The sequence below is a fragment of the Gavia stellata genome, chromosome 17 (genome assembly GCF_030936135.1).
Source record: "Gavia stellata isolate bGavSte3 chromosome 17, bGavSte3.hap2, whole genome shotgun sequence".
In the NCBI taxonomy this organism is placed as follows: Eukaryota; Metazoa; Chordata; class Aves; order Gaviiformes; family Gaviidae; genus Gavia; species Gavia stellata.
The window spans coordinates 1001353-1017213 of NC_082610.1; the positions used below are offsets into that span (position 1 = coordinate 1001353).

At 44.1% G+C, this 15861-nt stretch overlaps 1 protein-coding gene across 1 annotated transcript; it reads right to left on the reverse strand.

The window, feature by feature from the left end:
• Nucleotides 1–5185: 5185 nt before the first annotated feature.
• Nucleotides 5186–13563, reverse strand: RAD51 (RAD51 recombinase). The gene is made up of 9 exons (XM_009821925.2): nt 13471–13563; nt 12854–12991; nt 11589–11706; nt 10942–11033; nt 9932–10026; nt 7025–7138; nt 6066–6195; nt 5687–5808; nt 5186–5379 (listed from the first exon to the last, which is right to left on the reverse strand). The coding sequence occupies exons 1-9, from the start codon at nt 13555–13557 to the stop codon at nt 5256–5258; spliced, it is 1020 nt and encodes a 339-aa protein (XP_009820227.1). The 5' UTR covers nt 13558–13563; the 3' UTR covers nt 5186–5255.
• Nucleotides 13564–15861: the final 2298 nt, after the last annotated feature.

Here is a 15861-nt window from a genome sequence, read left to right on the forward strand (position 1 = left end):
CCCCAAACCTGCTTTGTTCTGGGGGCAGCTTTGTGCGGTCATTAGCCTTGCCGGAGACACCACCTCCCTGGACCCGGAGTCCTTCACACCTACAGCATCCATAACCCTTTTGCCCAGTCTCTGATAAATTCCCAGGCGTCCATTTCTGGCAGTGGTTGAGCACTCAGGTTTTTACTGCAGCTGTAAATACAAACTGCTCCCCTCCTCGTTTTGCTTAGCACATCCGCCTGGAAGCCCCCGCGCTCCCAGGCTTCACCCTAAACCCCCCCAGGGCTGGCCCCTCTCCCCGGAGCGTGGTCTCACGCAGGCAGCTCTGAGCTTCCCCTTTCCATGGAGAAGGTCATCTGCTCATCGTGACCACCTTCCGCTCACCGCGACCACCTTCGGAGCCCTCTCAGGTGCCACCCAGCTGCCCTGTGCTGTGCTTGCTGCGCTTTTCCCTCTATTTCATACACTCAAATTTCTAAACCCGTTACTTAAGCAAGTCACAGAGCAAAGCAGACAAAAAGTTGACTTTTATTGTGCTTTCTGGCCCAAGATTGGTTTAACCAAATACTAATTTCACTTTTCTGCCTGAGGCATAATGCAGACTGTGACCCCACAGCTACGGGATGGATTTGATGGTCCTAAGCTAGAGAAGTGCCAGAGCTCACCAACCCTGAGGGGCCAGGCTCAAAGGTTCACTTCCATGTCAGAGCTTTTACTCCAGCAAAGCCTTTCCCTGGGGCGTGACAGGGGAGATTTGCACACAATTGTGCTTTTCTCTTTTTCCAGCAGATTTACATGTTTTTAAAAATATGTGACAGACTATCAGTGATGAAAGGCTCGTATTTTATACAAAATATGGACAAACAAGCTTGTGCTAAAGGAAAATAAAAATCCTCAGGATAAATTTAAGCAGTAGAATAGAACTAGTTTAATAAGAAGGAGTGATTTTAAGTGAAAGTTGAAGTCTCGGAGTTTATTTTCTGAGGTGCGAAGAGACACCACCTCCCCTTTCCCCTCCCCTGAATCCATTCAACACTCAAACACCTCCCGCCGTACCAAAACACCGCCTCGCTGTCAGCTGCTGCGCAGGAACAATAAAAACCTTCCCTTTGTTTTCTGACTGGTGGTGACATCTTTGGCTTTGCCATTGGTTCCTTCCATTTTACTTTTCTTCTTCATTCGTTTGAAGCGTCAGGGTTACAGTTATGAAAACCTCCTTTGTCTCTTGTATTTAATGATCAAACAAATACTGAGTGCTCCTAAGTTTGTTTGAAGCCCCAGAGCACATTTCCTGGAAGAGGACAGAGCCCACCTGAGCGATGTAAGTCTATGGCACAGAGAAACCAATTTCTATTTTAAAGTTTCTCCTGAAAATAAAGGCTGCAGCCACCTGAAAGGGAAAGAGCAGCTCGTACGTGGTCGGTGTAGCTACAGCAGGAGTCGACAATTTGTCCTTTCAGTTCTTTTCACCATCAACAGCGAGCTCTGTGCCAGGAAGGATGGGGTGTCAAAGCTGCACCTCAAAAGCATAAACACATACTGATCTTACGAGGAAAACCACCACCGCCAAGGCTAACACACACCACTGGCCAAGGTCAGCAGCGTCATGATAAACTCGAGTACAAGTTTCCGTCGTTTAATTAGCTCAAGTTATGCAGTGAAAATAACTAAGTGTTACCTTAGACTTTGGGCACTTCTACCTTTGGTTTTCTCCTCCCTGGCTAGAGTAACACGGGTTGTACGAGGTCAGCGCGTAAGGCTGATGCTGCAACCTCAGGTCTTGGCGGGGAAACGGAGGCCACGGGCGTGTTGAACAGAGATAACATAAACCATACGCAGAGATCCGATTGTTTTCGGTCCGGGTTGTGACCTTTAACAAAGATTCCTCGCCGTAATTAAAAACAGATCCCAGGGAAAGCACTGCTGTCACACAGTGGGTTTGTGTATTTGCAAAGCTAACAAACAGGGAGAACTGGAGCCACCGAGCAGCGCTTTACACTTGCACCACCACGGCTGCATCTGGAAAAATTTAGCATTTGCTTCTAAAGCTGGGTAGTTGGGAAAACTTCACTGACCACACACAACGCTACGCAGTCAGCCAGCTATCTGCCCGCAAAGCCAGATGCATGGAGTTACGAGATGGGGCTGTGCTCCTCTCAAGAAAACACGGGACTATTTCTCAACGTGACACTACACTCGTGTCCTTCCAACAGCGAGTCTCGCCTCGCCCCTTGCGGTCTCTGCGCTTCGCGTTTGTGTGACGAGGGGGGTTTAATTTCTGTACAAAACACAAGTTGCGCAGCTAATAGCATGGCCAGCTCTTCTGGAAATCCAGAGCAGATGCAGCCGCGGACGGGCAGGGCCTGCGTGGCTGGTAACTAACTGGTGCTGAAGGAGCGGCGGCCGATCCAGGCAGCAAAGCAGAGAGCTCTTGGGAAACTAACGCAACTCCCAAGGGAAACATGGAAACAAAAGGCTGCAGACTCTATGTCAGTTTAATTAATCAAACCACTCCCCATCGTGTTCTAATAAGGGCATTAGCAGTTCAGAGTAACAGGCATATTTCTGTACACATTTCAATTGGGTTACAATTTCCTCTTCACCTCTAGACACGGGTTCAAACGTAGCGCAACTTGGCTGGATGAACGTGAGCCAGACGATTGCGCAAAGACACGCACACAAAACCACTTGAGAATTTAAAAGTGAGTATGATTTCTAATCATATTCCACTGCCTTAAGAGGAACTTTTGGGGAAACATTGAGAAAAGTATTTCAAGGAGACAGCAGGAAAAATGTTTACTAAAGAAATATTAATTATGCCTCCTTGAGGTTAAAGCAATGTTGACAATAAGCTTACTTAATTAGCGTTTCATAGCATTGTGTCATGAGCAACTTAAACCTTCTATGGGAATACTTGCCTGTGCAGCTGCTACAGGGATGTCATAAGATGAACTGAGGAAGATCTTTCAGAAAAGGTTCTTGTGTTTAAAAGAAACAAAACAACCCCCCCAAATCCCCCTGAGTTCAGAGCCTAAGCCATACAAGAGCTTAGAGAAGAGGAACAAGTATTTCCTAGTTTCTTCACCTTTGCTCTCCCCATCAGTCACAAACCTTTCAGCTGGCTGAGAAGTACTGCAGGCTGTTAGAAAAATCAGTGTCCATGCTGAGCATTACATGAACAGAGAGGACTTCAGGTGCAACTTTAGTTGTTCACAGACCTAAGCAGACTTTGAAAAGGAGAAAAAATGTTCTATTAGATCAAATTACATAGCATTAACATATGAAGAGATCCAAACAGCAGAGGACTGATACAGGCGTGGCAAAGCTCCCTCTCCACAAAGGACACTGAAGAGAAGCAACAGAGCAGAAAACAAACATGACATTTTGACTTCTAGTGTAGCCAAAAGCAATAAAACAAACTGTGCCATTGTCCCATAAAGTGCCATTTATACCTAAATGATACCACATGATATGTACATGTTTACAAAGTGGGGCTTAAATAACAAAAAAATCCCTGGTTACCTGTAAGCAGATTTCCGCAGGGACAGCACGAGACACTTCATTTCAGGGGCCACCTTCTGCCAAACTTTAGGTCTGGGCTCCCACAGGCAGAAAGGCTAGAACTTCCCAGACAGCTGGCCTGTGACAGCGCACAACATTTCCTCTTACTCTAGCCTTGCTCCTGAGGACAGCGGAAAGCCTTTGCCAGGTTTCCACACCCTCCCAGAGGTATCAGCCTGTCACAGACCCCAGCCAACAGGATTAACATCTAGCATGCTTTAGGCAATAACGGGCTCTTACAACTGGTCACGTCAGACAACGGCAGCCATAGACAGTACATTGTACCACCTTCACCCACACGTAGGGCAAGTGTGAGTAAGAAGTAAGTGCTGAACCTCTGTCGCTAAAAAACCTGAACATCTCAGTCCCTTACTGATGAGTTCAACCCCAATTTAATCCCCTCATTAACATTTTAACGTGAGTTTTGATTCTTGAAACTCAGCTGCAGACCATGGTGACAGCAATGGCCTTTTGTGCGCACATCTTCCGAATAGAAACAGCAGACCCTCCGTGGCTACGCAGAATTGAAGAACAAAGGCATTCAGCTATGAGACAGCAGACAACTTACCATCTCATGAGATTTAGTGGTCAATATAGCACAAGTATTTATGTACCCAAATAAATGTAGCTTATGCCTGCTAGCCTGTAAGAGACAGTTGGATCCCACTGTATGTATTCTTCATTATTTGTCCCAGAAAAATTGTCCCAGAGAAAAAGAATGAGGAAAATATTTTTTGCTGCCAACTACCACTATGATATTATTCTCTTTATTCAAGTTTAGAGTAGTTCACAATAGCATAGCTTATATAAAAATATTGCATAACTTAACCTCAAAAACTCTTAAAAGACATCTACAGGGCACTTACAATTACAGCACAGTTGCACCGCACATCCCAAATCAAGAAGGAGATGATGCACTTTGTTAGCATTAGGAGAAAAAAAAAATAGACTGAGATTCATTGAAGATTTATGCATCTTCTTCCTAACTGCAGATAAAAAAATGCCTCGGTCTGAATTAACACCTGGCTGAACCCCAGAAACCTGTAATGTCATCAATATTTTCATGGTCCTTTTTATTAAAAGCAGACTTCCACAGAGAATTAATGGAATACAAAAAATGTAATTGAAATGTAAATTAACAGTTCCCAAAAACCAGCATGTTGCATCATCCAAAACAAAATTAACATAAAGAATATGGATTGCGGTCATCATCAATCCCAGCAATATCCTCAAATTCTTATGGTGGAATATCATTCTGCTTTATTTTATAATTAAAGCAATCCATTAAGTATTTAAGTCACCACTTTTCTTACTTGGCAAACCCATCAATGCTACTTCAAATTCACCAAGTTATGAACTACAGCCACATACTCTTAGATTTTACTGCGCTATGTCCACTGGTAGAATCCAGCTGGAGCAACAGCCGTGAGGAAAACACAAAGGCCATGGTCCTCTGAAAATGTTCAAGAAACCACGCTAATCTAACATGTGACTAAAGCCCAAGAGGGTAGATCTCTTCCAAGCAACACCTCTAGATGTGTCTCAAAGTGTATCCACCTGATGGACTTCTGTGCTGAAATGCAACAGATTCCTCTGCCAGCATTCGAACAGCAGCTGTGTTGGGAAAGCATCTGGAAGGCGCCGCGAAGAAAGGAGCCATTTACGGACACCTAGTCTGGGATTACAAGGGAAGTCAAAGGGAGTCTTCAGTCTTTAGCATCTCCCACTCCATCAGCATTAATAGCAAACATTGCTTCAGCCTCAGGAAGGCAAGGAGAGTCATAAATTTTACATATTCTTGTTTCACCTCGGCCCTTTCGCAGGTACAGTCTAATGGGGAGAAGGAAACAAAACAGCTAAGGATGTAGAGCCTACTTTCAGTAAGTCATTACCATAATCATTAAACATTATGTTAGTACATGAACACAGCACACTGCAGAGCTGTAAGAACTACTGAAAATGTTGTGCTGATTTTACTGCAGATTAATGAGTGCTCAGAGTAGCATTCATTTGTTGAAAAGCAGGCTGGACTTGCCCTTGACAGACTATGTAGAAACCAGAATTTAAAAGTTACTTAGCTAGTTTCATAAAATCTTCCAAAATAAGGCTAATGGAGGATGATAATCTGTTCTCTCACCTTGTAGTGGAAGCATGTGCTATGATATTTCCTCCAATAGGTTTTTTGGGATCTGCAGCAAACATGGCCGCTCCATCTACTTGTGCTACCACTTGGTTAGTGATCACAACTGCCACACCAAACTGTAAGGAGAAAAGCAACAAATCAAAATGCATTTATTTTCCACAATCTGGACAAAGAGGGGAAAAAAGAAACAAAAGACACATGCATTTCTGCTGCTCTCTCTGCTGTCCGTAACCACTCTATCATGCCTCTCAAAACAGAATGGAAGCAGACACTGAGCGGGCAGAAAGCCGTTTGTACAAAATTGCTAAGCTTTCCAAGAGAAAGAAGACCGATCACCAGTCCTTTAGAGAATAAAGCAAAGTTCATAGTTTACCTCATCTGCAAGTCGAAGAAGCATACGCAGAAATCTGGCCAGATGCATCTGTCTAGCTGACAGCTCACCTCTTCCTGAGTAATCTGTCCGATAAAGGGCTGTGGCACTGTCCACTATCAGTAGCGCGTATCTGGGGAAGATAAGTAGAAGGTTCTCATCGACATTTTCAGGCATGAATAACACCTCTGTTGGAGTGTGACAGTGCCCAGCAAATTGGAAGGCTGCATACAGATGTGGATGTAAGCTCCTCTCAACCTGCCAGCTAGCAGAATTATTTTTAACAACACTGACTTGATCTGTAATGTTCATATTACTAACTATACAATGAAACCTAGTAAACCCAAAGAAAGCTGCTGCATGAAGATTTATTGTACTCCTATAAAACTAGCCCAGAATTTAATGTTTTGACACCACAGATATTCTGTGGACAGGTTCCCGTACACCTCATACCACCACCTCCTTCCCTCTAAAGGCGTCCATAAATCTTAGTTTCAACTAAAGCTGTCTGCACAGGTTTCTTCAGCGCTTGGCATGCTCTAAATCACCACTCTTTATTTCTGAAAGCAATTATAAACTGATCTTTAAAATTCTCTCTCAGGCTGACACTTGTTCTTTGCAAAGTAACATCAGCTATCGCAGTTCAAGCCAGTCACCGTCATCCAACATTTCAACAGCAAGAGGTATTAATTCAGAAGTGACTGCTGATACACCAAGGTTATTATCTGGATATGCCAAAGCATAATCCAGCTTGAGAATAACAAAACCTGATCCAATGAAGCTAAGCGCTGAAGAAAGCAAGTATATTTCAAAAAAGTTGATTTTGGAAGTAAACATTTACTTTGACATTTCACAATTTTGTAACCTATACTTCTCTTGCGCTTGTTCATCATCTACAAGTAGCTTTATAATATGAGTATGTATCGACACAAAAATCACTCCATCTAAATCAGTCTTATTACCGTGATTCAGCCATCATAGCAGACGCCTGATACAGGAGCTGGGTCTGATGATCTGTGTTAAAACCTCGAGCATAGGCCACGTTATCTAGGACATCGCTGCCAGACAAGCCATACCTGGAGAAATCAGTGAAGAAAAAAATAAAAATCTTTAAGGGACAACTTCATCAGCAGGAGTTATCTAGCAGGCTTACCTAAAGACTAGAATAAAAATTCATTCCTGGGAGAGTCTTAGAGGTAAAAACAGACCGCAAAAAATGCAACAATGTGGTGATGAAAAGAGAACAGAATAATTGGAAATAATTTTTAAAGAATATTTTCCTGCCTAACAACAATAGTAAAGTAGAACACCAGACATTTTCCTCAAAATAAAACCACAGGCAAGGAAAGCTACCATTCTAGAACAGAATATTCTGGAAGTAGCATATTGCTAATAAAAAACAGTGATAAACAGCCTTCGACCTGCAATACCTCTGTCAATGTTTTACTACCAAAATAATAAAAAAAAAAAAAGATAGTTACATTCAACATCTTGCATTTAAAGTATTTACATGGCACTTTGAGAAATCCCTTAGAATTTGGAGAACCAGTTGATTATCTTCCTTGGATCTGAACTGTAGTAATAATTTTTCCGAAGAGAGAGAACATACATAATTTGATCTCATTTTTCATTTCACACTACAGCATATTCCACAGAATTACAGACTCTTTGAAGCTGGAAGGGATCTTTGAGGATCAGCTAGTCCGACCCCACTGCTCAAAGCAGGATCAGCTGCAGCAGGTTGCTCGGGACTGCGTCCAGTCAAGGTTTGAACATCTTCAAGGACAGAGTGTCCACAACCACTGTGGGCAACCTGTTCTAACGTTTGGTCACACTGAACACTAAACCCCTTCCTTGCTACCTTTTGCAAGGTATCTCCCCACATTCAACTCCAGACAGACTCCGGCTTTCCTAACCCCATTCCTCCAGGCTCGGAGAGTGCCTCTATATTCCTCCCAGGTCACCTGTCCCTGCTTCCACCTATTGTATGCCTCTTTTTTACGTTTAAGTTTTAGCAGGAGCTCCTTGTTCATCCATATAGGCCTCCTACTGCCTTTGCTCGATTTCCTCCTCAACAGGACTGTTCTTGAACTTGGAGTTGATGATCCTTGACAATCAGCCAGCTCTCCTACATCCCTCTTCACTCAAAGAGTGTGTGCCATGGGATTCTGCCAAGCAGATCCCCGAAGAGGCCAAAGTGTGCTCTCCTGAAGTCTAGTATTGTGATCCCACTTAATGCCTTGCACCTATCTCAGGATCCTGAACTCCACCATCTCACGGTGACTGCACCTCTGTGATCACAATGAGCTTTTAGCCCTGAAACTGCAGACAAGACGTCTAACTCTTCCCATTCGTTCCCTATTCTGCATGCATGAGTGTGCAGGCACTTTGGAGAGGAATAATTAAAATGTCTATGTAAAGCAGATTAAATGGAGTGCATATATCAATGGTACACTGAATGCAGAAGCACACATCAATGGACATAAGTGCATGTTCAGCTGATAAAGATGTCCTGGCAGAAGACTGCAAAACTTTTCTGTTGTCACAGAACTGATTTTTCAGGTTCTACCTGAAGAGCCAGGTCCAAGAGGGTTCTCCGGTGAAGGACCACAGCTTCCAACAATACAGTTTTACACTCTAATGACACTTGCACAGCTGAATTTGACTGTCATCAAGGAATAGTATGAAAGATCCATGTCATACCAAAACACATCACATGAAGAACACGAATTAATGTAAGTATCTTTATGATTTCAGTATTCTGCTTTTCACAGCTGGACACCTAATGTCTCCCTCCCTAATTCCTCCTAATGAGATTTCTAGGCTAAGCATAGCTGTGAACAGTACACTGTTCACAGTGATTTATTATAATCAAATTTAGTTTAAGCCTTTTGAAGCAAGACCACCCTGAAATGTTACTCATTTGAGAAAAAGTCAAGGGTGCTAGTCAAACATGCATTCTGCATCCTTAAAATTCCTCTGTACTTCGGTCAGGTATGACATGCTTCACATCCCTTCCCGAAGCGCTGGGCTACTTTTCTGTTCAAGGGGACACAATTTCAGCAAGTGATAAGCACTGCAAGATAAATACATACTTCAACCCAAGTTCACTGAAGTTGCATGTGTACCTTGATTGAAACAACGATCACGGAGAATTAAGCCCCACAGAAGCAGTTTTAATTCTGAGGCAGTCTAAAGAATCACAAGACCAGGAATAGCTCCTTTTTCTAGTGTACAGAACGAGTACTTCAGGCTTTTAACTCTAACCAGAATCTCTGTGTAGACAGCAGAATTTTTATTTGGGTAATGAAGTTTTGCTTTCCCATTGGTACAAAAACCATGTCAGAACATTCCAAGATAGAGGCAGGAGATGAAAAAACAGCTTTTCAACTGGTCAGTGAATGCTCCTGTATTTCCTAACAAAAATTTTCCAGCTGCTGTGGCAATAACCTTTTTACAAAAGAATCTTTGTTTCAAGATAATGCTATTGGCAGAATTTAAGAAAAATCTTTGAATGTATTTCACTAACAGTAAAACTGAATTTGAAAGAGACACTAGTAAGAAGGGAAGACATCATATTCCAGGGGACAATGATGTTAGCTGCTGTCATATCTAAGTGAAACTAGAAACTTTGTTTATAAATACAGCTAACGAAGTGGTCTAACATGCATGTAGGTAGACAGACAACTAGAATACAGAAAGGTTTTTGTTTGGTTGGTTTTTTTAGGGACACCTCCTATCGCAACAGTCCCATGAGTTTAAGAGACAGGCTAATCTACACAGCCATCCTTATTAACCAAGTTATCCCATGAGTAAACGCATTCCTTTCTTCAACTAATGCCAGTTTACTTCTAGCCCTAAGTACAGACCTTTCAGCCACAGCAAGAAGACGTTCTGGACGGAAGGTCCCTTCTGTGTCAATATACATAGCTTTTCCTTCACCGCCACCTCGGTCAATGGGAAGCTAAAGGAAAAGCAAATGAATGAACATGAAATAAAGTATCAACAAATAATCCAGTTATTGCCTTATGCCGTCAACTGATATCATACAATGAATAACATACCAAGCTATGGTGATTAAAGTCACATTTATCTGGGAAAAGTGAGAAGAAAGATTCCTGTTTTCAGTCTCCGATACCTACATAAGAGGACAGGTGCTTAACTTTGAGTTGGTAAGCTTAGGTGTGCATGGGTGTTATCTGAATGATCAAATTAAGCCCAAAGCCTCTAGTATTTTATGAAATAGCAACCTCTAGAAAGTAACAAACACTACTATTTGTTTAAACTAAAATTAGAAAAAGGTTACTCCAAACTGATCTACTGTTTGATAGCGAGAGCCAGCTGAAGGCTTTTACAAAAGTAAAGTAAGCTTAGGACACGTTAGGGGGGAAAAAAGCAGCTAGTCAAAGAAACTCATTGAACCCAAGACAGTTTCTTCTCTCTTTTCAAACACTCTTGATGAGAAGAAAGGTTCTCTGCAGTTCAGAGCACCTGAAGAGAGATCAAACGCTTCTCTGCATTTAAGACCTAGAATTATGCTAGAAGGCTAACATGTTAAGTTTTATTGTCAGAATACTGAGGGGGAAAAAAAAAGCGCAGCAGAACATGTCAAATACAGGCAAAACATCACAAATTTAATTGCTGCTAAAGTAATCCTAGTAGGCAGATTAGGCACGAAACAAAAGATCCTAGAGCTGCAAGTACAGCCGAGGGTGCTGCAAATGTTTTGAGGACTCTCTGCGAACAAATAAAATACTCACGTTCTTTGCAGCTGTTTATATGCATCACATTTGTATTGGGTGAGAAAAGCGCACAAATTAGCAAAGGTCTAAAAGCTGTGTTGTCTGAATACTTGATTTTAATGAAGTGGACTACTCACTTGACAGGTTACTGCCAGGGTATGACACAGCTGTGTTTTTCCGGTACGAAACTCCCCAAATAACTCTGTTATGGACCCTGTTTCTATTCCTCCTGAAGGGAAAATAATAATAAAAATAAAATAATTTTAAAAAGGTCACATACTTCAAACAAAGACCACACGTATAAAGTATTACATTTAGAGAGGCTCAGTTAAACAGTTACTTTGGTTAAAAGTTTCAGAACTCTAACTGGAAGAACCAATTTTCATATTGAGGGTTGTTCATGTTGCAGATGAGAAGTTTAGGTAAGTGTATTTCTGAAGACGCTGAAAAGCTGAAATGACTTGCTTTGATTTTTTTGATTGCAGGTAGGAATGGGGAGATGATGATACCTGGTTTTGTTTTCTTGAAATAGATCATAGACTAGAATAAACTAGATACATCCAAAATCAACAGCTCTGTGTATTGCATCATGACCAAAAGGTTTTAAAACTATTTCTGCAGCTTTTAAAAGAAAAATCAATTGTGATAGAAGAGAGCAGTACTTGAGGAGATTTTTCATTCAACCAGAACGTGTCTTTTGTGTTTTTGTGCAAGGATCATGTTCATAGGAAAAAAAAAAAGCAGATAACGAAGGCTAATTGATAAAGAGAAATAACATTATTACCTTGAAGAAGTTTATCAAGTTCTTTGGACCCAGTGGTGATCTGGATGATCTCTGACCTTCGCTGGTGGAACTCCGTTGCTGTGGTGAAACCCATCGGAACCAGTTTAGCTGCTTCAGCCTAAAGAAAACCAAACTAAGCAGTGCAAGGAGTGTTCATCCCATTCATTTACCCCCTGTAGTAATTAATACTGTAATCTTCTACTTCGTGAAATGGAGAAACACCTATGTAATTTGATACATACATTTTATTTTATAGACCATATATTAGTTGGTATCTCTGAAAAGAACTGAAATTCTGATCAAAGAAAAAGCTTCAACATCCATTTCACGTATTTTATGGAAATCTTCCCCTCCTTGCCCCGCCCCCCGGCTTTCAGTTCAGTTCTGTCCCTGTAAAACTTCAAATACTTCGGATGGGCACACAGCCTATTAGGAATGCTGTCTTCCCAATAGCGAATAAATATGCAAAGTAAGAAAAGTATGGGAGTTAAACATTGTGCTAGGTCAGATTTCGATAAATGAGAACTAGTTTGGCAGAAACTCCACATTCTGAACTAGAAGATGCTGTGGCATTACAACTCAGGCGTCACTCTCAAGTCCCCAGGTCTCACGGTGAATACCTATCTGAGGTACACAATTAACGTGCTTAAGAAGAACATAACAGAACAGCCGTACTGGGTCAGTCCAGTTGTTATAACGCAGTATCCCCTGCTGTGACAACGGCCAACAGTGGATGCTTAGGGAACGAGTGTATCAAATCAGGGAACAAGGGACTGACCCTCTATCTGGTAGCTCCTCTGGTTTCAGTTAGTGAGCTTCTTGATCTGAATGTTACCCCACAAACATTGCACTTAGCCCCTTTTTAAACCAATTTATGCTACAGATGGCCACTGTGTCTTGGGACAAGGAGTTCCATAACTTAATTACAGCCTGTAGGAAAAAAGTACTTTCTTTGCTTTAGGCTTATCATAAGCCTTCTTATCATGAGAAATACTAGAAATACCAGTCATCTTGGGCGTACTCTCCATACCTTTCACAATTTGTATAGACCTTTCTAATAGCCCCTTCCTCCACATTTCTTGAAGCTGGTGCTAGTGTTTTTTTGTCTCTTCTCATCACAAGTCATGTCACACCTCTAATCATCTTTCCTGCCCTTCTTAGTGTATCGTTAATGGAGACCTTCCAAAATCACCAGAACGCTTTAAGCCAGTAGAAATAAAACTTGTTTAATATCTTGGGTTAAAGCTTTTCCATAACACCCTTACCAAGATTTTGTCAGCTTTGGCTTCACTGATGCCTTTAATATTTAGTAGCTCCTTCTTTGGTGCATAAGCAACAGCCTCAACTGTGTGAAATCCAGCTTCTTCTAATTTCTTCACATCATTTGCATTTATACCACATTGCTGAAAGGGAGGGGAGAAAAAAGGACACACTAAGACACAAATACCTTAATCTAACTTCCACTGAACACCTTCAATTGGCTTCATCAGATTTGGATCACACTCTGTTATTACAGGCCAGCATGTTGAATATTACCTCCCTACTGACATATACTCAAAGAACCGTAAAAAATAGTATCTTTTTACCAGTGTAATGTTTGCATAAGATATTAACTATATAGATGGCATAGAACAGGCAGAAGATTTCGTTCTCTGTTTGGTTTAATAGATGCTAGAGGTGACCAATACACGCTAGGAAAGGGTACACAGCAAGGTAACCTAATGTAAAACATAACTGTTAACACGTCACGGTTTTTGTTTTGGGGGGTTGACAAAACACAAGTAAGAATTTAGCAACACAATTTTCAGATACAACTTGTGTTTGAGGAAAGAGACTAGTAAGATTTCTTGAAAACTTACTCTAGAGCGAACTCCTGACCTACCTCTAACCGAGATATGAGCTGTGGTCCAAAGCTCTCTTCCTCTGCTGATGTATCTGCATTTCCTTCGAACTGCATCTGCATAGCCATTGCTCCAAGTGTTCAGCACAGCTCCGCTAAAAGAAAAGCAAATAACTCTGTGATGCAACATACAGCACTCAAACAAGATGTACGTGCAAAGTGTTTCAGAATATATTAACAGATCGTCCAAAGTAGCATGTGATGGCTTTCTCCCCTCCCGTATCTCTTAGCTTGTGGTATGCCAGTACTGTAAGAAATATCTTTCATGCACTTTCCTAGGTAGTATTAAAAATTAAAAAGAAGAAAAACCTAAACGACTCTTGTGTTACCTGGTAAGGAATAAGAGGCTTAATAGAGAGCTCCACAGTGTTTAGGAGTATAACATAACAAAATTAACTTGCTATTAGCAGTATCTCATTTAAGAAGTTGTTACGCAGTCACATTAGAAGATGTCTTTCTTGATTATTACTGGCACTTGATGTTCTGGCTCGGTTGCGCCCAACAGACCGCCCTCGTGGCAACTCCAGATGTGGTACTCGCAGAGGAGTGAAAGGGGCTTTAGACTCTCCCCCCGGACCCCGCTAACGCCGCAACGGGTCTGCGCCACCTTCCCGAGCACTACGCGGAGGAGCGTGATGGAAGGCGTGAACAGCCAAGGGAAACCGAAGGAAATGAGGAAAATGACACACTCTGTGGAGGCCGCGCTCCTCAGGTGACTTTACCGGGGGGCTCGGCAGGAGCCAGATACCGGCACCACCAGCAGCACCTCCCAGGCACCACGAGTCCGTGTGGGGCCAAGGAAAGCCACAGGCAGGCCCCGCAGTGACAACCACGCTACCAGAGCGAGCCCCTTTAGCCCCGCACCGCCCCCCGAAGCCAACCCCCGGCAGGCAGCAGAAACCCACAGCGGGCGCGCAGGCTCCAACCCGCCCCAGCCCTCACCGACCCCCCGGCGCACCACCCTCTGTAACTCCCGTGGTTCGCCCACTCTGGGTACTCCCACCCCGCCTGGGTTTAGTACCGTTTTCCCTCACGAGCCTGCCTCGGGCGACGCCCCTCCCCGTCCCCCAGGCCGCTGCAGGCCTCCCTCGGAGCTCGCCAGGCCGGGCCGGTCGCCGGCGCGCAGGCCGGTGTTGACCCGCCCGCTCCGCCCACCGGAGAGGAGCGGAGAGACCGAGGAGGGGGGCGGCTGGGCCGCGGCTCAGCTCACCCCGCGGCGGGCCCGGGCCCGGCGCAGCTCCCGGCCGTTGGGCTCTCCGCCGCGGCCGCCGGTTCGGAAGAGCCCGCCACCGCGCCACGTGACGGCGCGCGCGCGCAAAGCCCCGCCCCTCCCTGGCGGAACTCGGCGGCGCCTTAAAGGGGCCGCTCCCCTCCCAGAGCGCCTCGGCCCTGCGTGAGGTGGGGCCGCGGCGGCGCGCTCCTTCTCTTTCCTTCCCTTTTGTCCTGTGTTTTTTGGGATCAGCACGAAGCGGTGAGGCCATCCTACGAGTAAGCGCTCTCTGCCAGCGTCCCGTAGCTTACCCCGTGCCCCGCGGGGCGGGCGCGGAGGCCGCTGCCCTCGGCCCCGTTGTCCGAATTAGGCCGCAGCCTAAGGAGTTTGAGGAAGGCCGCGTGCCCCCAAGCGCTGCTGGGCGAGGGCAGGAGCCTGCGAGTCTCAGCGCCTGCAAGTGGACGCCCCGTTAGCTTTTAAAGGCGGTGAAGGGTGATGGAGTTGGGGGGTGGCGGCTGGGAAGGGCCCTGCGTGAGCTGAGGGAGACCCGGCGGGGAGCGGGACCTTCGGCCTTCCGCGCCGCTTTCATCGGTAATCGGCGGCGTCTGCGTTGTTTCCCCCTGCGTGGCCCTAAAAATAAATCGGCTACAGGAAAATCCCAGTTGGGCGGTGAGAGCTCTTCCCATATATAAAAGCATCCTGCTAAAATGTGGAAAGCGTTTTATAGGTAGCAATTTCACCGATGAGTTAGCGGAGGAGTGGGAGCGGGGGGATCCCAGGGACACCCCTCCGCATCGAGGAAGGGGTTTTTTTACAGCCGTTCCACGCTGGTCACCCGTGGAAGCAAAATACTGGGCGAGGCGGACTTTTGTGTGGCAAGCGAGGGTCACGCTAAGTAGGAAAATCTGCATTTCACCAGTGCTTTTCCTTTCTTCAGCTGACCAAGATTTTACAAGGAATTCCTCCTGCCCTCAGCGTTGTTTATTAGCACCGAGCATCAGGACAAAACCTAGCAGAACCTCGTTATCGCAGGCGCTGACAAGAAACTGTTCTGACACTAGACTAAGCATCGTAATCAAAATAGCTGCGGGCTAGGCGCGTTGGAAATATCTGCAGAGTTTTTATGCTTTTCATTAAAATGCTTATTAAACCCATTTTAGTGC